The following is a 23,556-nucleotide window of genomic DNA, read 5'->3' as shown; positions in this document are numbered from 1 at the left end:
GTCTTAACATTAGGAACACAGACGTACTGAGGGTCTAATTATGAGAAAAATAATCGATTCTTAAGTGCGTTGGGAGTCTCCTTAGAGTGATTGATCATTCATGCACAAAACTCCCTAATTGGAATGTTAAAGTAGTGCTTTGTGAGTTGCTACAGTGTTAGGTAAATTGTTTTGGGGAGTTGTTGAAGATCATATCAATGAGACTATGAAGCGCAAGTATGACACAAAGATAATGTGTGCAGTGAAGCATGTTGTCAACATACTTTCAACAGTACTGAAATAAACAGCGTGGAGTTGCAGGGATACTTGCAGCTTTTTGGTTACTTGTGTCTCATAAGTACGTTATCTTTTTCCATGTTTTCATTTTTATACTTTATGTGGAATTGCATAGACATTTTCTGTTGTTTTACACAACTCCATTGTCCACAACTACACTAGTTTTTGTTTTTCACACAAGTGTTTTTGCTGTTGTATTATGATATGCAGTATATGATGTCACAGTCTGGCGCTTGGAACATGGCAAGAATAGGAAACACTTTTTGTAATTTAACCTTTATTCAACCAGGAGTAAAAGAGACATTGACATTAAAAATCTCTGTTTCAAAGGTGTCCTGGCCAAGACAGGCAGCAGCACAGATAACACGGTTGCAGGAAAAAAAGAAATATATAACAGTTCAAATTGTAAACAAAAAACATCTTACAGTAATTAAAAGATATTAAAAACATTCTTCAATCCGTCCAAACATCTACAGGGAGATGTGCCTGCTTCATAGCCCATGTGTCCAATGAGACCAGCTCCTAAAGAATAAAGAAAATTTGTAACTGATTTCAAGCCGAGGGAGCAACATACTTTAATGTTCCTTTTCCCAGTTCAGTATTGACTATAGGAACAGTTAGCAAGAATAGGTCCTGGGGGCTAAGACAATAACTTCCTACAGTTTTAGAAAGATGTTGACCTGTAGGTAAACAGGTAAAAGACCAAGAACAGTCTTACAAATAAGAATGTGCCAGTGGTTAAGTCTACAGGTTGGACAAGGCAGACAATCCTACCTGAACAAAAAGAGAGCAATAGGGAGTAAGGGCTTTGAGATTTGTAATAAATCTCAGTGCTCTGTGGCAGACAGTATCCTGTGTGTAAGCATTTTGAAGACACATGAATGTATAAAACATCCCCATAGTCCAGCACAGACATTAAGGTGGCAGCAGCAAGTTTCCTTTTGACCTTGAAGGAAAAACAAGACTTGTTTCTAAAATAAAAACCCAAATGTAACTTCAGTTTTTTTTTTCACCAGTTGCTGAATGTGAGGCTTAAAAGAAAGACAATCATCAGTTATAATTCCAAGATATTTGTAATGAGATACAGACTCAGTCTCAGAGTCCTTTAGCATTTGAAAACATCATGACTTTTGTTTTGTCAGCATTCAAAACAAAGAACACTGATTCGCTAAATCATAAAGGCAGATTATTTATAACTTGTCTGTAATATCAGTATTGCAGTGTGTGTGTGTGTGTGTGCGTGCGTGCGTGCGTGCGTGCGTGCGTGCGTGCGTGTGTGTGAAAGCATGCTGTAGTGGTGTTGTGTTGTGAAATGAAAGGATAAAGCAGCAGCAAACCACAGCAGGACACGTGTGGGTAGAGGAGGTTTCATTGGACTGGCTGCTACTCTGACCTTATCACTGGCACGGGACACATCATGCCACTAATAGTGCTGAAGCCCCTGCAGATGGAGAAAAACAAACCGGCAAGCTTGCAGAGAGAAAAATAACCATTTGATTTTAATCATATCACCCATCCCAGACCAGAATATCCATAAATTATGCTGTTGTGAATGTGCACTGACAGTGGAAAAAAAGGAAATCAAAATTAAGATGCAGGGAAAAAAGTTTTTAATTACTGCCGACTGAAAATCAAATTGCGAGATACCTGGAGATTCTCAGCCCTATTTGAAAAACTACCACTACAAGTATTTGATGTTGTTTTTTTCTGTGTGTGTGAACAGAACTTAACAGCGTGGAGCTGCAGGGCTGCAGCAGCGACAACAGTCTGAACAGTAATGCCAGCCTGCCCAGTGTTCAGAGCCACCGGCGCCACACTGAGAGGAGAGTGGCCAGCTGGGCTGTCTGCTTCGAGAGACTCCTGCAGGACCCCGTGGGAGTCCGCTACTTCTCGGTACTATAAACAGCACATGGCTGGTGTTGGCCAGCGCATTCACATAACGGATAAGCTATGCTTCCTTCAATTCAATTCAGTTCAATTTTATTTATAAAGCCAAATATCACAAATCACATTTTGCCTCAGAGGGCTTTACAGCATACAACATCCCTCTGTCCTTTGGACCCTCACAGCTGTTAAGGAAACATTAGAGGCAGTAGGAGAGGAGGGGGGACATGATTGTTTTCGTAGATTATCTGCCTCATGTACTTCTTTCAGAATATAATGACGGTTTCAGCAAATGTGGCACAAAATTATTTTATAAAAGTCACCTTTCTGATATTGTAAAGTTAAAAGTCAGGTCAGGTGGGTTTTCTATGTCTTCTGACTCATCATGCATATTACAGTAACTGTATATAAAGATGGATAATGTGTCTCATCTTCCTTCTGCTGCACAAAAATGAACCCAAATATCCCTGATACGGCCGCTGCCATCTTGTGCTGGTGACATCATTTGAGGCCAGAGTCTGCACAGTAGCGATCTTCGAAATATCGAGTTCCTGCCGCTACATTGGTCTGACCAATTACGTGAAGCACCATTGATTACGAACACCCTGATGGACACAGACAGCTGTCAATCATCTCATCAAATCCCCCTTTTATAGCATCAAATAACTAATTAAAACCAGACTTATCAGAAAAACAAACACTTAAACATACAGCAGTGTGATGAGAAGTACCTTGAATAAAAGAAACCATCTTTGGGATACATTTATTTGAGTGTTTAGTTTGGCACATGTCCCACCTGCTAACATGGAGGGGGCGGCTTTTAGGAGCTTTACTGCAGCAAGCCTTCAGGGGTCGATCCAGATGGTTTGGCTTCACTTTTTGGGAGCTGTCGTGTTGTCCAGTCTGGTATATTGGTTTGCAGCATTTTTCCCTGATTTTTGATCCACATCTTAATTCTTGTGCTGCAGGAGTTCTTGAAGAAAGAGTTCAGTGAGGAGAATATCCTGTTCTGGCAGGCTTGTGAGTTCTTCAGCCACGTACCTGAGAATGACAAGAAGCAGGTAACAGACATGACATTGTTTGATTACACACATGCTTCTGTTTACACTCCTTTTAGCAATAATGATGGAAAATGTTAAGTGTTAATCAGCTTTTTTTATTCCTTGTTTTTCTCTGTCTTTGTCTCTATCTGTACTTTGACCTCTCCTCCACCCTCCATGTTCCTGCCTGCCGCTCACTTTGCCTGACCCTCTCACCTTCTCCAGCTTTCTCAGCGTGCCAGGGAGATCTACAACAGCTTCCTGTCCAGTAAAGCGACAACACCGGTCAACATAGACAGCCAGGCCCAGCTAGCTGACGACATCCTCAACGCTCCCCGACCTGACATGTTCAAGGAGCAGCAGCTGCAGGTAGCATGCACCAAACACAAACTCAAGAACCTATACTTTGAAATCTCAAGGTGATCAGCCGCCATGTCTTTCAAAGAGGAAGCATCTGCTCCAGAATCTATACTTAGATGACACTGACCTCTGCCCTTCCTTGTGAGGGGGAAGTGAAAAGACACTTTCCCTGAGGGACGAAGTTATTATTACCCCTAAAACTGAATCAAAACAGACCTCCATTGAAGTTGTATTACAGCACGCAGCATAAGGTCTGCCATTCATCTTTGGCTGCTGTAGAGCATCATGGATGTGAATGGCTTTTTAAATGTGCATGTTGTGAAGGGGGGGGGATTTTTAAAATGCCCCATCGATGTTTAAACTCTGATAAGACACTCACACACACACACAGACACCACACATGCACACACACACACACACACTTTCTCCTCAATAATTTCATTATATTTTCAAGCAGCACACAAAAATATCAAAATCTAACCGATCATCCTCTGGGCATCACAAAAATGCTCCCCAGAGGACAGACACAATTTATTTTTATAACCTCATGGATTTTAGGACTCCAAGAAAATAAAATCATTTGTGTGCTGGTAGTCATCTGTGAACATGAGCAACTTCAAGGGGTTGCCAGTGGGATGTTAGACTTTTACTTTGACCTTTCTCCCATGTGCTTCCAACATGTCTGTATCTTCATTTTCTTTGGTCTTTCCCTTTATTACTCTCAAGTTTTCCATCCTTAAAGGGATCATTTGCTGATTTTTAACCAGCTTTGTAAATGAACTGTGTGAAACTCCCCTCCATTATGCCAGCGACCAGATCTCCCTGCTTATTTGCCAGTGAAAATCAGCTACAGATTGTACTTCCTTGCTTCCACATTTTTGTATGCCCCCTGCCACCACAGACACAATGAGTATAGAGGAGGATCAAGAAAGAGAGACCCCACCCCCCTCTCTGTTTCTCAAACTCATATGAAACAGTAAACTAGGCAGTGCTGATTAAATATAAACCAAGGTTAATATATTGCCTGTTGCTCACTTAAAATATCTTCAGAAACATATTTTTAGTGCACCGTTAGTCTGTAGTATGAGTTTGTGAACAGGAAGCAGGTACCATACTGTTTCCTGTATTGTGAAACATAAAGGCTGAAAAAAATGAGATCAAATGGTAAAACTAAGCAGTGTCGAACAAAATTGAACCAAGATTCTGTTATTGCGTTGCCTATTTCTCACCTAAAATGTCTTCAGAAAAATAATTTAGCGTACTGTTTAACTGTAATACGAGATTGTTTACTACCTGCCGACCACCATATTGACCATCTTTCCAGCAGTGAAATATTTTATTTATTTAAAATACATTAATCCTCTCCCCTTTCCTTTCTTGTTTTGCCTTCGTCCTGCCCTCCTTTCTTTGCGTGCTTGTTCATTCCTTGCCCGCTGATTACTCCTTTCCTGCCCTTTCTTCCCTTTAGATCTTCAACCTGATGAAGTTCGACAGCTACACGCGGTTCCTCAAGTCTCTGCTGTACCAGGAGTGTATGCTGGCCGAGGTGGAGGGGAGGCCCCTGCCTGACCCTTACCACATCCCCAGCAGCCCCACGTCCAAACATAGCACCACCGGCTCTGACCGCTCCAACCTGTCCACACCCAAGAAGGTAAAAAAACGCAAAGCCTCGACAAACACTTCCACTTAGCTTTGCATGTCACGGTTTTCACAGAATTAGTGTTGGTATACACAGAAACATAGGGGAATATATATGGAAAAATCTATAATATAATGTATATACATTAGAAGTTTCAATAGGAGGAGAAGCACAGAATTGCTTTTAAGATTTTGTACAGTTTCTACAGTCGGGAATGATTCTGGGTTTTGCCATCTAGTAGAAAATATCCAATTTGGGATGTGAAGAAAGGCACAGCACTGGCTTGTCATTATATATTTCTGTGTGTGGTTGCATTCATCCTACAGTGAGGTTCAGTTTGTACCCCTGTGTGTCGATCCCTCGTTTGTTATCTTTGTGTCTTATAGGAGGACAAGAAGAGCAAGTCAGGCAGATCTTTAAATGAGGACAGTCGGGATGATTCAGGAGACCGGAGGAAAGGCATGTTCTTCTCCTGGTCCCGCAACAGGAGCTTCGGCAAAGGCCCGAAGAAACGAGAGCTGGCCGACTTCAACTACAGTCAGTAGTTTTCAACGTGTTTAAAACTGTATTGATTTCAAAAATGGATCATCACCTTGTCTGTCCTTCCTCTAGACACTACTGATGAGTGCATTGTTTTTCAGATTTCTCTGGCAGCAATGGTCGCCGGGAATCTCAGGGCTCGCTGTCTTCAGGAGCCAGTCTGGAGCTGGGACCATCAGGGTCAGGAAGGAATGAGGTCAGTCTGGAAAGAGACATCAGCAGATAATTAGTTTAGACGTTGCAGTAATGGGCACACAGACATTCATTTCAGCACGGAGCAGCTTTATCTTCACACTCTTCCTCTCGGTGTATCTGCTTTAAAAGGAGCTCAAACAGCAAAACACTGAGAATACAGAAATAATTTAAGACTGTTTGTTGTTTTTCCTCCATTTCCATTGTCTCTTTTATTTTTTTAACCCTCCTCTCACTATCTCCTCTAACCCTCCCTGTCTTTGTTTTCCTCTCTCAGGGTGATGTTTCCCGAGGCGCAGTATCAGTGTCAACAGAGCGCGGAGGAGGCAGCGCCCCCTTGAGGCAGTGTAACATAAGCTTGCCGGACGGCTCATGTTGCTCTGTGCCACTGAGGGCCGGAGTGTCCATCAGGGATCTGCTGCTTGGTCTCTGTGAGAAGCTCTGCATCAACCTGGCAGCTATAGACCTCTTCCTGGTTGGAGGGGAGAAGGTACAACACAAGTGGATGTGGCCTTTATTATGGGCTTCAAAGCTCTTTATGCAAATGATCAAAAAGGACAACAAATCACACTAAACCAAATTAAGCACACAGAATTTAGTCTGGGTTGGTTGTTATATAAACATATTTTAATGACGCAGTAATCAGTTTTCTTTTTCTATAAACAACAGGTGAAAGGACTGTGTTTATTGTGAAAGATGTCTCTTGTAATGATGAACTCAGGAAATTGTAACCTGACCTCTCAGGCCCTGTCTACATGTATACAGATCTTTTTGAGAATGGATATTTTCCCTCTCTGTTTAAAAAAAAAATGTGTTCACACGACCTTGGTTTGACAAAATATCTCCAGCCATACTAGAGTGCAAAAACAACTCCAAATCCTTGCCGTCAGCAGTCTCCCCTCGCTGTGGAGGACCAAATAACGCTGGGAGCAGCGGACGTCTTTGTTCGTCTGTAAAATTGTGCAGCAATACTAAGTTTAAGTCTAAAGTAGCCATTAGACCAAGCAATGCTAATAAAATATAAATAAACTGGTAGTCTGCCAATGTTGTTACTGTTGGCACAGGCTTATTATACAAAGCAACAATGGACATGTGCAAATTGAGGAGGGTTTTGAAAAAACTGCACTTTTGAAGGCCTTTTTAAAGAAATCTTTGTTTTAGTGGCCTAAAACTTCACTTCAAGAGAGGCCAAAAAAGGAAAATATCTGTTTCAAAAGATGTCTATAAACTTGTAAACAGGGCCTTAGTTCTACTTTTACATCTTTCAGTTCACTTTTAATGTTTTATAGCCTGCAGCTTTACTGTTTTGGTTCAGTCTCACTGCTCAAACGGGAAATATTTTGATAACATGATGCTATATCAACCCTATAAGGTTAGCCAAAAACTTCTTGATGCAGCTTTAATAAATGATGATTACAATTGCTCATAAAGAAGCATTTCATATCGGTCAGGGGGTCAGAGAGCAGTAATTGCCAGGTTTATCTTTTGTTGTTTCATTTAACAGTCAGTGATCACATTTTAAGGTTGCGTAACTAGTTGGACATTTTTCATGATGGCTTCTCTCCTTTTCTCTGTCTCACTCTCTCAGCCACTTGTTTTAGACCAAGACTGTATGACATTGTGCTCTCGAGACCTCCGACTAGAAAAACGCACTCTCTTCAGGTACAGTAATGAGCAGTAATCACCTGAAGTTTTTAAACACTTCAAACCAACACCAGGAGTAAAACTGAGACTTATTTTCCTTTTCCAGACTTGACTTGGTCCCTATTAACCGTTCAGTGGGCCTTAAAGCAAAGCCCACCAAGCCAGTGACTGAAGTCCTCAGGCCTGTGGTGGCCAAATACGGCCTGCACCTCGCTGACTTGGTGGCACGTATTGTAAGTCCATCCTCATTCTGACTGCCTGTAGATGCACAGAAGAAAACACACGGACAGGCAGTGTATTTGATGACATCATATCACTTGTGTGTGTTTGATGCAGAGTGGGGAAATGGAGCCATTAGATTTAGGTCTTCCTATATCCAACCTGGACGGGCTGCGGGTGGTATTAGATATTGCAGAAAACACTCCTGGAAAAGGTAAGGAGCACACATACACATGTACAGTTGCTGTCGATAATAAATGCAATCTGCTGTTTCTCTTCAGGTGCATTTACGTGGATCCACTATTAACAAAATACTCAAAATACAAAATACAATACAAAAAACTAGCACATGTATTGCTGTCATTTTTGCATCTGTATTTCCTTTCATCCAGCAGACAAACAGAAAGTAGCTCCCTCCAAGAGCCTCGTCCCGGCCTCGACAAGCAGAAACCAATCGACAACAGTAAGATCTCCTCCAGCTCATATTTTCCCATTTTCCTCTTGCTCTGGAATGTTCCATAACTCACCGAATGTCTCCACTTCCTGGTTGATGATGTCACGCTACTAAGTGTCTCTCGCTGTCTTCAATTACCCATGTCTGTTTGCCATGTGTCAAAAATATGTGCAGGTGTATGATGTTTGTCTCTGGCAGCGATGTGTGCCTGTGTTAATGTGCACTGTTGCTGTTGAGCCTCGTCACACTCTCAAGGTTCCTAATGTTCCATTATTGTGGTCTGCCTGTGGCCGAATGCATCGTCAACTTCTCTCTCTGGTTTGCTGGTTCTCTTTCTTCCATAACAAACCCAGTGGCTAGGCAGTAGTAGCCCAGTCTTGCGGGGCGTTTGCTGGGTCTCAGAACCTCAAAGACTCCCTCTGTGCACCTGGGAAGGACTTAATTAGTGGTGGCGGTTGCTCTTTAGATTGCTGTGCGGGTTTTCTTTCATTTTGGGCCTGATTGATGACCATCTGTAATGGTCACTCTGTAATGCTTTCTTGGCTGGTTCTAGATGAAGTTGTTTTCCACTCAAAGGGCAGTAGTGTGGCTTAAAGTAGTAGACAGTTGGTCCCTCTGGTGTTGTGGTGTCTTTTACTGTTAGCTTACATGTTGGTGATGCTTAGTACACACAGTGTTAAGCATTGTGGTTGTCTGAATGGAACATCCCACCTGTCTTTCAATTATAATTTATGTTTTACTAGAATTATTTTTAGTACGTGTCACTGATAATGAATTACACAAAACCAATGAATTCATTATCATAATTATTTTGATTCCATTTGATTGTCCTTCTTCTCAAAAGCAGTATTATTGAAACTTGTGCCCCCCTTCCCCCCATGAAATTGTTCTCATTATACAATTTGTCACCCTCCTCACCATCAGTAGCACTGGTGCCCACGTGTTGTCATTACTTGTGCCCATACTTGCGCCACCATGACTCACCAGGGCTCTAATGCCCTGCTCCGCTCTCCTTATGGCACCCAGGGGGAGGACAGGCCGTCAGAGAAAACCGGTTCAACCCACCCCCATGGGGAGAACGGCAAAGCTGGGCCCAGCCCTGACACAAGCAGCCAGCCGTTACCCAACCACTCTGTCTCTCTCCATAAGGCTCCGGAGAAAAGAAAGCAGAAAAAGATTAATATAGATGAAGCTGAAGGTAAAGACTGAACGACCTCCCTCTCTGTAGCTCTGTAGCTTGGTTGCTGTGATTACAACTAACACTTCCTCCTGTTTGCCTTATTGCAGCAGCAGCACCAAATGCACCAAATGCTTTCAAAGCTACATGTAGCTTCTGCTCACACTGAATGTAGCTTTGACTTGTCTGATTAATACATACCCTCTGCTGCATGTTTTCTGATTACAATGAATGTGTAATGCTGTTTTTCAAGATGTTATTTTGGTGATTATTCATTTATGTATGTGTGTGTGCACACGTGTCTGTACACTTGTTTCTGTTTGTTGTGTGTGTGTGTGTGTGTGTGTGTGTGTGTGTGTGTGTGTGTGTGCGCGCGCGCCTGCAGAGTTCTTCGACCTCATATCCAAAGCTCAGAGCAACCGAGCAGACGACCAGCGAGGCCTGCTAAACAAAAGCGACCTGCAGCTCCCAGACTTTCTGCGCCTGTCACCAGTGGCAACCAACCAGGCTGCCCCTCCTCCCTACGACCCTGAGCCCAGTTGCTCCACCCCTTATTCCCGTAACCCCAACAACGGCAGCTTCCCTAGCAGCGGTCGCCGGGGCAATAAGACGAACAGCAACGACAGGGGAGGAGGAGGCAGCACCCACTTGCTCAACGCGAGCCATCAGTCCCAGAGCTTGGACTCTGCACTGGGAACTGAGAGTGGAGGGGGGAGGAAAGCCAGGCCACCTCCTCCGTTTCCTGGCACCATCTCCCCCATCCACCCATCCCAGGGTGCCCAGCGTGGTCTCCTCCAGGACTCTGGCAGAGGAGAATCAGTCCAGATGCTGGAGGAGGACACGCTGTCTGATCTGACTCTTGTGGGAGAGGGGGACATTAACAGCCCCAGCCTCAACTACATCACTCCCTCAGCCCTACAGTGCAAACCCCGACCCCAACAACAAGCACAGGACGGTCGGCCTAGCTCAGGTACTTCCCCCGTGTGAGCTCTAAAAACTTTTGAACTTTCACCTCTTCCTTCAACTGACTGTGAGAGGGACTGGAGACCCAATATAGTCAGTTTGAAATTCCTTGTTGGTCACTTTTGGCCCAGAATGCATCCAGTTCTCCTCCCTTTATTTCATTAATCACTTTCTACTGTCTCATTAAAATTGTGGAACATTTATTTCCGGATTCAAGTGTAAAACAGTCAGTAATGTAAAAGAACAAGCTTTCATCACATGCAGTAGAAATGAGTGTTAAAGGAGCTGTTTGTGACATTCAGACACCCATCATTCAGAGTCTAGGGCAGAATTGTCTGTCCATGTTCTCAACATAGAGGTGGCTGAGCTGGCCGGTAGCAGCTAATGGTGCTAACCTGCAGGGAAACTGGAGGGTGTGCGCCACTCTTTGACAACAACACTATCCTGATATCAGTGGTAACCACCATATGAGCACAGAGCAGCGGCGATTAGCTCGCCAGTGGGACACACTCACATGGAGGTCCTTTTCATCACGCTAACTTATGCCTGGGCCACACTGCCTGTGCATGTGGATTGTGCAACCTCTTCTGTTTTCTTTTTTTGGCGCCCGTGTTAACAGGTTAGAGCAGCCACATTGCCCAAGTAAGCAGTGCTTACAGGCAATGTGGCAGGCAGGCAGGCTCAGCTGCTGCACAGCTGGGGAACATCCAGATGTCTCCACGTCACGCACGGATTCAGCAACAATAGACAATGAAAAGGGTGAAAAGCAAATTGACATTGTACCACCTTTACAGTTTCAATTTTTCTATCCGTCACAGACAGAAAAAATCTAAATATTTATTTTTAACTTAACTTTAACTTTTTACCGTTTCCATGTAAAAGCCCTCTGACAATGTTTCTATAGACAGGATCCCTTCATTTGTTAGTACTGGCTTTTGTAAATACAGCTCTCACAGCTGCAGCAGCAATGTTGTCTGTGTGAATGCTGCATGTGTGCGACCTGCAGCAGTTCAGCGAGGTAGCTGTCACGCGCTGCTCACACAGGCAGTGTGGTCTGGGCATTATGCCTCCTCACCTCCTCTCTTCTCCTGTGACCCAGAAATCATTCCCCTTCCACAATCATGGAGGATCTTCCAATTCATTATGTGCACCTCGAGTAGACGAGGAAAGAGGAGAGAGGAGGCCTCTGGAGGAGTTTAGAGTGAGAAAACACAGGTGTGTCATACACAGAAGTCTTTCATCAATCGACATACACACATTCTTACACAGCTATGAGGTGTATTATCGTGTACATAACAACGCGAGTAAATAAAAAGCCTAAGTAATAATACTGCTAATAAACGGTTATGTTAAACTATTATAGGCCTACAAGAGATGTTCCCATCTATCTGTTTAAGGTTTTGAAATTCTTTTTAAATAAGGGGTTTTGCAGACATTCATTCGTGCTAGTCAGTTTGACAGGTGATACAGCTGTGCAGCACGTCATAAGTAACAGACTACTCTTAAGACTGCTGCTCTGTAACCAAGGATTTCTCACTTGGCAGTTTCAACTCCTTGCTTCCTCCGCTTGCTTCTCTCTTGGGCGAAATTAAGACACAAGTAAAGAAAGCAAATGAGGGAAGCGAGGAGACACGTTAGCATGATGAAATGCACCCAGGGACATTCGTTCAGTAAAATGCACGCACAGCCGGACTGTCTCCCACAACATCAAACAGAGAGGTTAGGATTACAGTACACACAGAGGGAGCATGACTTAATTCTCTGCTCAGGACACCATTACTCCACTATAGATACATAGCAAATAGTGGTTTGCTGCTATAGTAATGTTCTGAATGTCACATACAGCTCCTTAAAGTCAGTCAGTGGATATAGTGAGTTGATATAGTGATATATGCACTACCTTGCGGCCAGCATCTACTGTAAGTCAACGACAACCTTTAGATGAACTTGGTGAGACATATAAAGAGAGGAAAAATGGATGCATTAGGCTCGGGCAGAAATTTCCCTGCGTGGTTTGTATCTGTGTGAACTTTTGAGCGGACTTGCTGTGGATTTTCTTTCTGGAGACGTTAGCTCGAGGACGAGCTCAAGACGAACTGGCGATGACCAGTGCCAAACTCCCTCCCGCACCCCCTCCTCAGTGTACAGAATCTAACAATGCACTTTAGCCAATTACAAACAAGACTTCACTTATATTTACACATTTTTAAAAATCATTTTCTCCCTGCTCTTTTTTTTTTTAACCTTTCAAAGTGTCCGTTTCGTGCTACAGGTGGTTGAGCTGCCATAGGTTTAGAAAACAGTTGATATACTTGCTAACAATTACTAGCTGTTCCAAACCCACAGCGGTATGGAGGCTACATTGCTGCACTTCTAAGTGACCCGTGTGTTATTTTCTACTTATTACATGCTATTGTGCACACTGCATGCTGACCCCATTAATACAAACATATGCTACAGTGCCATGGACACACACACACACACACACACACACACACACACACACACACACACACATTTGCTCAGCTGGTCTTTATCGACTCAACACAGTACAGTCTGTGTTTCCACCACTGTCCTCTCACCTCAGGCATTTCTCGTGTCACTCATGAAACAGACTGAGTGTACACACAGTCCAATCTTGCTCTCTGACCAAATGATCCAGAAACGTCTGCACTGACTGTACATGAGCAGTTTTTCAATATCTTTTCTTTGCACTACATCACACGGCAGCATCTGTTTCTGTTTCTTTCCGCAGTCTCGCAGGTCAACAGTGTTTTGAACCGTTTTTCACTGCAGGGTTTTAGCTGGAAAAATTGGACTAACAAGTCAAACCGTTTCACTTTTTAAAGGTTTCACTCATACTTTATCCTGTACTATATTATCAAGACGACATTAATTTATCCCACATCCTTTTTTCATTTTTACGATCTATCAATTAAAAGTATTAATTTGTATATAGTCAACTTTGTGAAAGCACCGTATCGCTGTAGTCATCGTTGAATTGCAATGCAGCCATGCTGTTTCTTCAGTTGTGTCACAATAGAAATCAATTCTCCTCTGTTCAGTCGACTGTACTGTCTGTAAATAGATCAAATAAATGTTTTAAACGTTGAACTCTCTCTCTTTTGAGCCTCCTGTGAGTGGCTTCTTGTCTTTTCTTAGACTTTCAAATGATATTCTGTTCTTCTCACTTCATCTGTTAGGAGTGTGTGCCTCAAATTTGTCCTCAGCACTTCTGTGTGTGGAGGCGCTGAGCTCTTACCTGTAGAACTATTTATCAGTCTAGATTGTTTTGGTGTGAGTTGCCAAGTGTTGGAGATATCGGCCGTAGAGATGTCTGCCTTCTCTTGAATGTGATGGAATTAGATGGCACTAGGCTTGTGGTGCTCAACACACATCTCTATAGCTGATATCTCCAATACTCGACAACTAACCCCCAAAACAATCTCGACTGCTCAGTATATATGTGTTTTGGTTTTTCATCCAAGTATTCTACTTCTCCTCCACTACATTTCAGAGGGAATTCAGTTTTACTCCACTACATTTATCTGACAGATGTGGTCACTAGTTACTTTGCAGTAGTTTTACATTTCTATAAAATATTGTGATTTTTTTTACAGATTAAATTGCACGGCACTGTAGTAAGACAAGTAGTTAAATTCAGCCCCACCACTAATGATAAGTAATAGAATATGTCATAAAATAATACTGACAGACATCTTTCTGCTGCATGATAAGTGCTCTTACTTTAGGTGCAGTTGGTTGTGAATACATTTGTGCTTTTGAGTAACAGTTTCAAATCTTTGTTGAATTGCTACTCAAGTAAAGGATCTGAGTATGTCCTCCACCACTTGGACTAACTAATAATGGTTTATATCTCACGTTGTCAGACTCAAATCTTATTCTGAAATTGACCAACAGATACCTTTTTATTATAGCTAAAAAGATGTTTCAGTACCAGTTAAGAGCGTCTTCAGTTTATTTTTTCTTCAGTTTGTGACCTCTGACCACCTCACTCTGTCTGCACAACCTCTCTCCTGTATATCTTACTTGATATTCCTCTCCTCTCTCTGTTGCTTCTTCTTCTGTGTGTGTGTGTGTGTGTGTGTGTGTGTGTGTGTGTGTGTGTGCGCACGGGCAGGGGCAGGACAGGGCTTTTGTTTCAGGGTACAAAGGCTTTTGGGGGAACTGGGCTATTAGCTATGCATGGGTTCCCCTCTGCTCAACGCCTTGTTAGGCAATCTTTGTCATGCTGGGCTCTTTGGTAGCTCACAAACAAAACTAGCTTCTGTTTCTTCCTCATCTTCACACACAAGCACACAAACACACTCACAGATACGCATTTCCACGTCACATATACATACTCACGCTCACCTACAGATACAGAGCATCTGGGTGTGTGCGTATCTTTTGCATCACATGATGATCTTATTCTGTAGTGGTTTTCCTTAGAATAATTCTTCAGTGTTGTTTGTTGGGTTTGTGTGTCTTATGGGCCTGACATGTGATAACAACAGCAACTTTATTTAATGGTTCATGCAATTAAGCAAAACATGTTTGTACAGAAACAGAGAGGGAGATAAAACTTTTGCCTGTTCCACTTTCTCCCCTCTCACACACACACACACACACACACACACACACACACACACACACACACACACACACAAAGGAACAGACAGTTCCTGTCTGACTGTGATGTATGGGTCTGCGGGTTTTTTAAGTGTTCACCAGTAGACTATGTCCGGGGCAATGTCGGGAAAATAGATAGGAAAGGACAAAAAAGAAAAGAAAAATGATCTGTATCTGTGAGGACAGTGGATACTGTCTCCTCCATGGAGTTACAAATATGTCAAATGAGAACCACAAAGGAGCTTTATAGAGACCATAAAAATTTATTTGGTCAAATAAAATCATGATGAATATCAAGGAAGTATTGAGACTTCTTCAAAGCAAGCCATTCTCTGAGTGTGATTCTTGTTTTAATGCTGCAGGACCCAGTGAGTCGTCTTACTGTTGCTGTAATTGCATGGGAAAACCCTGTTCACAGAAGCTGTTATACGAATACAGTTTTGGCTTGGTGCTTCGATTCACTGGCTCTTGCCTGGACCGTTGCCCATGTCCACTGGCCAACTAAATAATTGCCTTCCTGAGTGCATCAGTACTACTTAGCCTCTCATCTCAAATGGCTCCATCTGCTGGTGAGACAAGGAATTTAAAATAGGTGGAATGGTAGAGGAGCAGAGGTAGATGAGTTTGAAAGAGGCAGTGGGGAGAAATCACAGAGGAAAAAGAAGAACACACAAGAAATGTCAAGTACAGAGATGATAGTGAAAATGATGACTGGAAGAAAATTGACTGGGAGTCAATGGGAGCTCTGTTGGACAATCAGAGTTGTGAGTTGGATAAAGGAATACTGGAAAACTGGAAAAGGGAATAACTGAGTTGACGGTAACCAAGTGTCATATTTCCCACTTAATAGAAGAGTTCCAGTTAATGGTGTTGCCGATACACCAAGTATAGTCGACAAGCAGATTTAAAGGAGCAGGGTGTAAGATTTAGGATGGCATCCAGCAGCGAGGATTGCACATTGCAACCAGCTGAGAGTTCTCCTGGTTATTAGTTTAAAATTCTTTCAGTGTTCATTTTTCAGGAGGTTTTTACCAGGAGTCGAACTATCAACAGAGGTCTCTTCCTCTCTAAAACAAACAGACCCGGTGATTTAAACCGGTAAAAACACTGAATAAAGCAGTTTCACATTAAAAATCAGTGTATCTCAAACACTGTTTGGTCTGTCTTCATCGAGCACCTACAGATATGTGTTCACCTTTTTTGGGATCCAGTCATTTAGGAGGTTTTTACCTCGAGCCAAACTATCCACAGAGGTTTCTTCCTCTCCAAAACAAGCAGACCCTGTGATATAAACTGGTAAAACCTCTGAACAAAGCAGTTTCACATTAAAAATCAGTGTTTCTTCAATGCTGCCTGTCACGGAAGGGCTGCCGTCTATGGTGGCCAATGCGAACATGTGATTAGCTGTCATGAGCCAGTGTTTGGTTTGTATGTTTTAGATTGCAGAAACATAGCAGATCAATTCCCTATGAAGATCTAAATGGGTCATTCTAATGTAATGAAAACACAACTATTCTTTTTTTTCAGGTATATTCCATTTCTGCCAATATATCCCCCTAAATCTTACACACTGGACCTTCAAATAATGTTAGAGTTGTTGGCTGTCATACAATGTTCAGGATGAGTGACAGGGAGAGGTGTGCAACAACATCTGTTATGATGCATTTCGACTCAGTAATCCTGTCCGACAGATTATTCTTGGATCATATCAGTTGTTCAGTCAGGGCTTTTGTTCCCAAGCACATTCAGCGCAGGCATTGTTGTTATTTGGACACAGCTTGTTAGTGTGCAGACATGTTACACGGATGTGTAGTCAATGTCGAGATGAAATGTTCAGCAGCAGAGCCCGAGTATAATCAGTGTGGAGTCATGAAGCACAGCGGGCAGATTGTCCAAAGAGATAGAAAGAGATGGAAGTCACGAGGATCAGGTCCAAGAAAAGGATGTCACGAGGAAGCAGCTACAAACAAAGGATTAAAAAAGTAAGGGAGAACATATCGGGTAGAAAGCAAGATAAGTATTGTATTGTGTCAGTACAAGGTTAAGTTCTTAGCTTTTCCGCCTTGGTGATTAACTGTGCTGCTAAGGCAGAAAGGAAATCTGAAAGAACAGAAATAGTTGATGCTGCAAGAAAGTTCTTAGATATTGTGGGAAATACTGGAGAGGAGGTGCAGGGGCTGTTGAGAGAGGCCTCCAGGCCCTCTCAGATAGATAAGGCTAGTTTCAATAAAGAATGGGATGGGGAGAGACCCAGACCAAGGTGAGTTGAGTCTTATTTTCAATCCAGTAGAAGGCGATAATGCAACATTTTGGATGCCAACCACCATTAAACAAGAAGAGAGAGGAGAGGGTAACATAGGGAGAAAAAGAAGGAAAGTAAACAAAACCCCAGTCGGAGCAAACTGTATTGTATTAGAACCATTAGAACAAGCAGTTCTACCTTCACTTGAAATACATTGCATGCGAGAAAGAAAGAGTAGGTTAGTTTACAGTTGCACTTTTATGGTACAATCATCAAAGGCCAAGTGTCAAGTCTGTGGCACCTCGCGACATTTTTGGGGAGGTTACTTTTGAAATGTAATAGGTTACAGAATACTTAATACCCTGCTAAAATAGAATAACTACTTTAGCTATTTTAATTACATGCTTTGTAAATAATTACATGTAACTAGTTACTCTTACTGAATGAATGTAGTATTCTACGTAAAAATGTTTAACGAAAGGAATACAATCGGATGTAACTACCTTGTAATCGCCAAAATTTTGATTAGTAACTGAGTTAACTATTTTTTTCTCTGTAATTAACTGTAAGCAATTACATTTATTTTGTAATTTATTAATGTTTATTTTGTTATTTATTGATGGTATTACTAGTTACATGTAACTAGTTACTTAAAGAATGAATGTTGTATTCTACACAAAAGAGTATATTTGCGTGTAACCCCTGTAAATCACCAACATTTTTATTAGTAACTGTAACTTAATCACATAATTTTCTCTGTAACTAACTGATTACAGTTACATTTATTTTGTCATTCAATAAAATGTAACTAGTTACATGTAATTAGTTACATGTTGGGGAGTAACTACTCCAGCATGGTCTAGCGTTGAGTGCCAACCATGTAATATAACTACGGTGGCCGACGCGAAAACGCCAATGGCCTGTCCAGAGCCAGTGTATGGTTTGTCCCTTCTGGGCTACTGTAGAAACGATACGGCGGACTCCGTGGACGAGGACCTGCTCTGCTCCGTGGATAATGTTAACTGCTCATTCTCAGGTAACGAAAACGTAGCCAGTTTTAATTTCTGATACAGTAATTGTTATGAATATCGATTTCATATTCAATTTCTGCCAATGTATTTCCCTAAATTCTTAACACCGGACCGTTAAAGGCTTCGGACACCTAACGTATGGTCACAGTCCTGAGGAGGAGGAGAGGTCTAATTAGGGAATAAGTGGAAACACCTGGAGACCAACGGTGTGTCTATTCATACTTCTCGTCATGTAACGTTAAAGCTTATCTTGAAACACAGATCTCAAATGAGATATTTTGTACTCTTGTAGTAAGTCAGCTTACTTGCAGTTGGTACGTTAAGTAGGACGACCTTTTTATTGTAACGTTATATTGTGCTGTGTCAGCTGTACATTCACCACAGTTACAGCCATGCTAGCTACTCTGTGAGCCTATGCTTCGGTGAGCTAAAGGCTAACATTAGCATGCTAACATGCTCACGTTTAGCAGGTGTGATTTTTAAAATGCTCAGTAATTGAGTTTAGCGTGTTAGCATGCTAACACTTGCTAATTAGCGCTAAACAAAGTAGCTACACCTACAGTGATAAACGAAAGCTATCCAAATGTAACTGCTGTTTATATGACAGTGGTCGGGATAATCCAGTCGGACCAAATTATTGGACCAATCAACAGATAAATAAAATGCTGAAATGAGAACAGCAGGGCACAATAGAGGACGAAAAATGACTTCAATAAATGAATGAATAAATAAATGTATAAATAGGTTCAGGAATAAATATCTAAATTAATACTGAAATTAACATGGAAAATTTTCTACATTTTTGTTCACTTACATTTAGTAATATGTATTTTTGTATCTGTTTATTAAGTAAGACGGTTTATGTATTTATTTAAAATTTATTCTTAGCATTTATTTTTTTAATTAATTCATTCCTGTATTTACTTTTACATTATATTATTTTTATATTTATTTATAGATTTATTTATTTCCATATTTATTCCTATGGTTTTATACATTTTATTATTTATGTATACATTTACTTATTTCTGTATTGATTTACGCCTGCATGCATTTATTTAATCATGTATTTACACTTAAGTCATTTTTCCTCCTCCATGGGGCATAAGGGAGATATGTTTTTTTTTTTTTTTTATCTTTATCCCCCAACTTGAATTATTCCATACGTGTTTGTCATAGCAGGTAAAGCACAGGTGTAACCAATAACATCACCATGGCTGAATTTCCACCATCTTTATTGATTAAACCTGTGTTTTTCCTGCCAGTACACGTCAGATTTCTACTGTATGAAATGCCTGCTTAACCTTGTGTGTTCATGTCTTATGAACACACAACATCAGATGCAGCAACAGATTTAAAAAGGTCAGAGTAACATAAAATTGAGCTGTTGAGAGTACATCAGCTGTCACCGCATAGTGAGAGAATAAATCCCTACTTACCTCAGCCAGTAGATGGCAGCAGGCTGTATTAAGAAGGGGACATCGTCTCCTTTCACTCACATACACACAAATACACACACATTCACACTGAGCACCGTCTAACCCTCTTTCCCATGATGTCATAGCCAAGAACCAGCCCTAGAGCCTGCATCCCAGCTCTCCCTGGGTGTGTGTGCGTTAGAGAGAGAGAGATTGTGTGTGTCTCTTGCTGTATCCATGGTGTTGCAACAGTTGGCTTCATGCTGGTCATGGCTGTCAGAGTGTGATATTTTACTGAATTTGACAGAATGTGAATAAGCTTCTTAATTTCTCGCTCTCCTCTTCACGTACACATAAACTAACCAAGGGATGAAGATATCCTGTAGCTTTAGTTCATAGTCTGTGTGTTCTTGTTTTTTTCATTATAATTGTCACTGCGGCACAGACTTGCTCTTACTTTTGTGTGTTCTTCGCATGTGGATGGTTTGCAGTGACGGTGAGTGCTTGCTTTTCATTTCTTTTTTATCCTCCGTCTGTCTCTTTTGTTGTCTCTCTTTTTAAAGCAGCCTTTTCTTCCTCAGGTAAAGACAGAAACAGATGGAGAGACAGAGAAAAAGGAGGAGGAGGGGGTTTCAAAATGCCTAGCAGAAGAACAACATCCTCCAAACCCATCCCTCCTTCCCCTTCTCCTCCTCCTCTTCCTCCACCACGGCCTCCCCTTCGTTCACGTCGCAAATCCAAGTCACCTTCATCCCGTTCCAACCACTCGACCCCAAAACGAGCCCTGGATTTGGACAAAATTGGGGCCACGTCTGACACAGAAGACAGCAGGCAAACCTGTAGAGGGTCCCGAGACCTCCGGGGCTCCCAGGGTTCAGAGCTGGACAGGAAATGGGAGGGTGTGGCCTTGGAGCTGCGTTACCGTGGCAGCAGGATGAGGTCAGCAGTGTACCAGACTTCAGACTTGCCCTCCATGGTCAAAGCCAAGAGACAGTTGGAGCAGAGTGAGGGCAAAGGGCAGATAGACCGGAGTAAATTGAAAGCAACCTTTGTTTGAGGAGCCTAATGTTTAGCTTACTCATAAACTGTCTGGCCTGATGTCGTGTCTGTGACTCTGACCACGCTGACGCAGTCTGCAGCAGCTGTAACATTGTCGAGGCCTAAAGTTTAGGCAAAGGGCTTAATGTCAACAACTGTGCAGCTGCACCCAGACTCGATACAGAAGGGTGCTATTAGTGGATGACAGGCTGAGATTAATCAAATGCTGTGTCCCAATTCCAGACTGCATACTCATTCCCAGTATGGACTTTGCAGTGGTGGAAAGCAACACTGTACAATTTTTTGAGCATCTCCATTTGATGCTACTTTGTACTCTTACTCCATTACTTTTAAAAGGAAAATATTGTACTTTTTACTCCACTATACTTATCTTCAGAACTTATTATAACAAACAAAACATACTGCCTTATGAAATTTAATGTATGCTTTGATGAAAATGCCCAGCTCCAGGAACACACTTTTTTTTTTTTTTTTTAATCTGTAGAAAAATACTATGCTGTCTAATTGAAAGTCAGATTAATTAGCACGTTTTCAATGATAAAATCTATAATGTATGTTAACTGCAAAAACAGCATCTACAACAATTGGTTTATTGTACTGAATATAACAAGTATTTAGTATGTAATTGGGACACAGCACTGCTATCTCTGGGCCTAGCTATTGGCTTTCTCTCTCACGTTGTGCCCATACAGGAGAATACTTGTATTTCTTTGGTTCTGTATTTTGACAGAAATCTGTAAATTAGAGGGGCACTGCAGCAATTCAGTATTGATCTTCCATTAAGTCGGAAAACTTGCAAACAGGGAAACTTGAGGCAGCAGAGGCTGAAATATTCTGACTTGCGGTCCTCATCCAAGGTTTCCCATTATGCCACTTCACAGCGTCTTTTGTTAGGCCCTCCCTGCCTCATAAACACCAACTCGTTTAAAACTCCACAATCCCAGTTTGCACCCCAGACTCTGTTAAAAATGTGCAGCCTTCAACCTTAAAGCTGTAGTTGGTAACTTTTATAAGGATATTTTTTGTCATAAATGCTGAAACTGTCACTTCATCCACACAGAGGTACACCAATAATCAGGTTCCTCCTCCCAATCCAAGTGCTTGTAATAGCATTTGCTAGAACCTACAAAGCAGACAGTTTGCTCCACCTGGTGGACAAAGCTTAGTTTTTGGCTTCACTGTTCCCAACATGGCAACTGGGTTAGAATTGTTCTCCTTTTACAGCTTAACTTTACACTAAAATATGTTTCTGAAAACGTTTTTGACAAAACAGTAACAGAATCTTGGTCCATATTTGATCAGCGCTGCCTAATTTGACAGTTTGACAGCTGCATAAGGGACTTCTCGGCTCTGATTGGTTGTTTTCGTTCATGTAGTAATGCCATTATAAGCACTACCAGGAGGCAATGCTGTGGCTCAGAGGTAGAGCAGGTCGTCCACTAATCAGAAAATTGAACGTTTGATCCTCGGCTCCTTCAGTCCGCATGTCAAAGTATCCTTGGGCAAGACACTGAACCCCAAATTACTCCCAATGGCTGTTGCATCGGTGTGTGAGAGGGTGTGAATGGTTACTGACTAGCAGGTGGCTCCTTGTATGGTAGCCTCGGCCATGTGTGTGAACGGATGAATGTGACATAGTGTAAAAAGCACTTTGAGTGGTCGGAAGACTAGAAAGGCGCTATACAAGTGCAGTCTATTCACCATTTTACCACAGTTTTATTCACAGATTATTTGTCTGATGTAATACTGTGTGGATACAGTGACAGTTTCAGCAAATAGGACAATTATATATTTTTAATAAAAGTTACCAACTACAGCTGTAAGGCAAGAGGACTCCTGTGACAGCACCAAGGTTTTCTTTGACTTGACTGAACTCCTCCAGAGCTGCAGAAGACATTATACAGCTGTTTTCACAAACAAATCTGAAGAGTGCCTTTTTAAGGCTTTTAAGGGGTAGACAAATAATGAAAACTATAGCAGTATTAAAGTCAGTTAAAGTTCTACTTTCATAAACTGTTTAACATGTCAACCACCTGCATGACAATTAAATATGATCAGTCTGAAAAATGAACCCTGAGACATCGTAAGCTGTCTGCGTTTTGTAGGATAATGTAGTGAAGTGTTCCTGGCACCAGCTTGTTCATTAAATTCACCTGTCATTCTAGGAATAAATGTCCCTGAACTTAGAGAGGCCCTGGAAGTAATACCATCCTGAAAACATCCAATCCTGAGTCAAGTGCTTTGGTCAATAGCAATGCAAGGTTTATATTACACTGGGCCTTGTAGCTGTGAGACAACAGCAGGACTGCTGTAATCACCCTTTTGCCCTCAGGATGTGCTCACTCAGTGGACGTGACATGTTCACATAATAAAATATTTTCTTGACTAGTAATCTTGTATAATCATTTATTTGTTGTTGCGGATTTGAATCTAATTCGCTCATTTTACATCTCTTAATTGGCATTACTCCGGAGTCAACTTTTACAGATTAAACTGGCTTTCCACAGACAGAGCAGAGGCTCCGCTGATTAGCATTAAGGCAACATGAATCCCTGTCTAACACCCAGCTCAGGGCCAGCTTTATGAGTTAAGTGAAAGGTGCGCGAGTTATGCACTTTTAATTGAATTAGCTCCACTGTAAACAATAAGCACTTGACGCAGGGTGACAACTGTACTAACTTGGCACGACCCTGCGGGGGGAGGCTGGTATCTCTCCCCGCCTCGGTGCTGTGATCGTCGGGGAGAGAGTGCAGTCTGCCGACGGGGCTTGGGCTGTAAAGGCTATT

At 41.9% G+C, this 23,556-nt stretch overlaps 1 protein-coding gene across 6 annotated transcripts in view; it reads left to right on the top strand.

Moving 5' to 3' along the window:
• rgs12b (regulator of G protein signaling 12b) overlaps nt 1-12,531 on the top strand; it is a 66,018-nt gene extending 53,487 nt beyond the window's left edge. For 3 of the 6 annotated variants that reach the window (XM_050044876.1, XM_050044877.1, XM_050044878.1), the window contains 13 exons: nt 2,000-2,169; nt 3,129-3,221; nt 3,426-3,569; nt 5,029-5,211; nt 5,586-5,736; nt 5,841-5,935; nt 6,209-6,421; nt 7,520-7,593; nt 7,682-7,808; nt 7,912-8,008; nt 8,187-8,257; nt 9,275-9,446; nt 9,811-12,531. In XM_050044876.1, the coding sequence (XP_049900833.1) occupies nt 2,000-2,169; nt 3,129-3,221; nt 3,426-3,569; nt 5,029-5,211; nt 5,586-5,736; nt 5,841-5,935; nt 6,209-6,421; nt 7,520-7,593; nt 7,682-7,808; nt 7,912-8,008; nt 8,187-8,257; nt 9,275-9,446; nt 9,811-10,412 (2,192 nt within the window). In that variant the 3' untranslated portion in view covers nt 10,413-12,531. The remainder of the gene's footprint in view (nt 1-1,999; nt 2,170-3,128; nt 3,222-3,425; nt 3,570-5,028; nt 5,212-5,585; nt 5,737-5,840; nt 5,936-6,208; nt 6,422-7,519; nt 7,594-7,681; nt 7,809-7,911; nt 8,009-8,186; nt 8,258-9,274; nt 9,447-9,810) is intronic. The other 3 variants (XM_050044879.1, XM_050044882.1, XM_050044880.1) reach the window with 3 other exon arrangements.
• Nucleotides 12,532-23,556: the final 11,025 nt, after the last annotated feature.

This window comes from Epinephelus moara, chromosome 5, assembly GCF_006386435.1.
Source record: "Epinephelus moara isolate mb chromosome 5, YSFRI_EMoa_1.0, whole genome shotgun sequence".
NCBI classification, from domain to species: domain Eukaryota; kingdom Metazoa; phylum Chordata; class Actinopteri; order Perciformes; family Serranidae; genus Epinephelus; species Epinephelus moara.
This window is presented reverse-complemented; position numbering and strand designations above follow the sequence as displayed.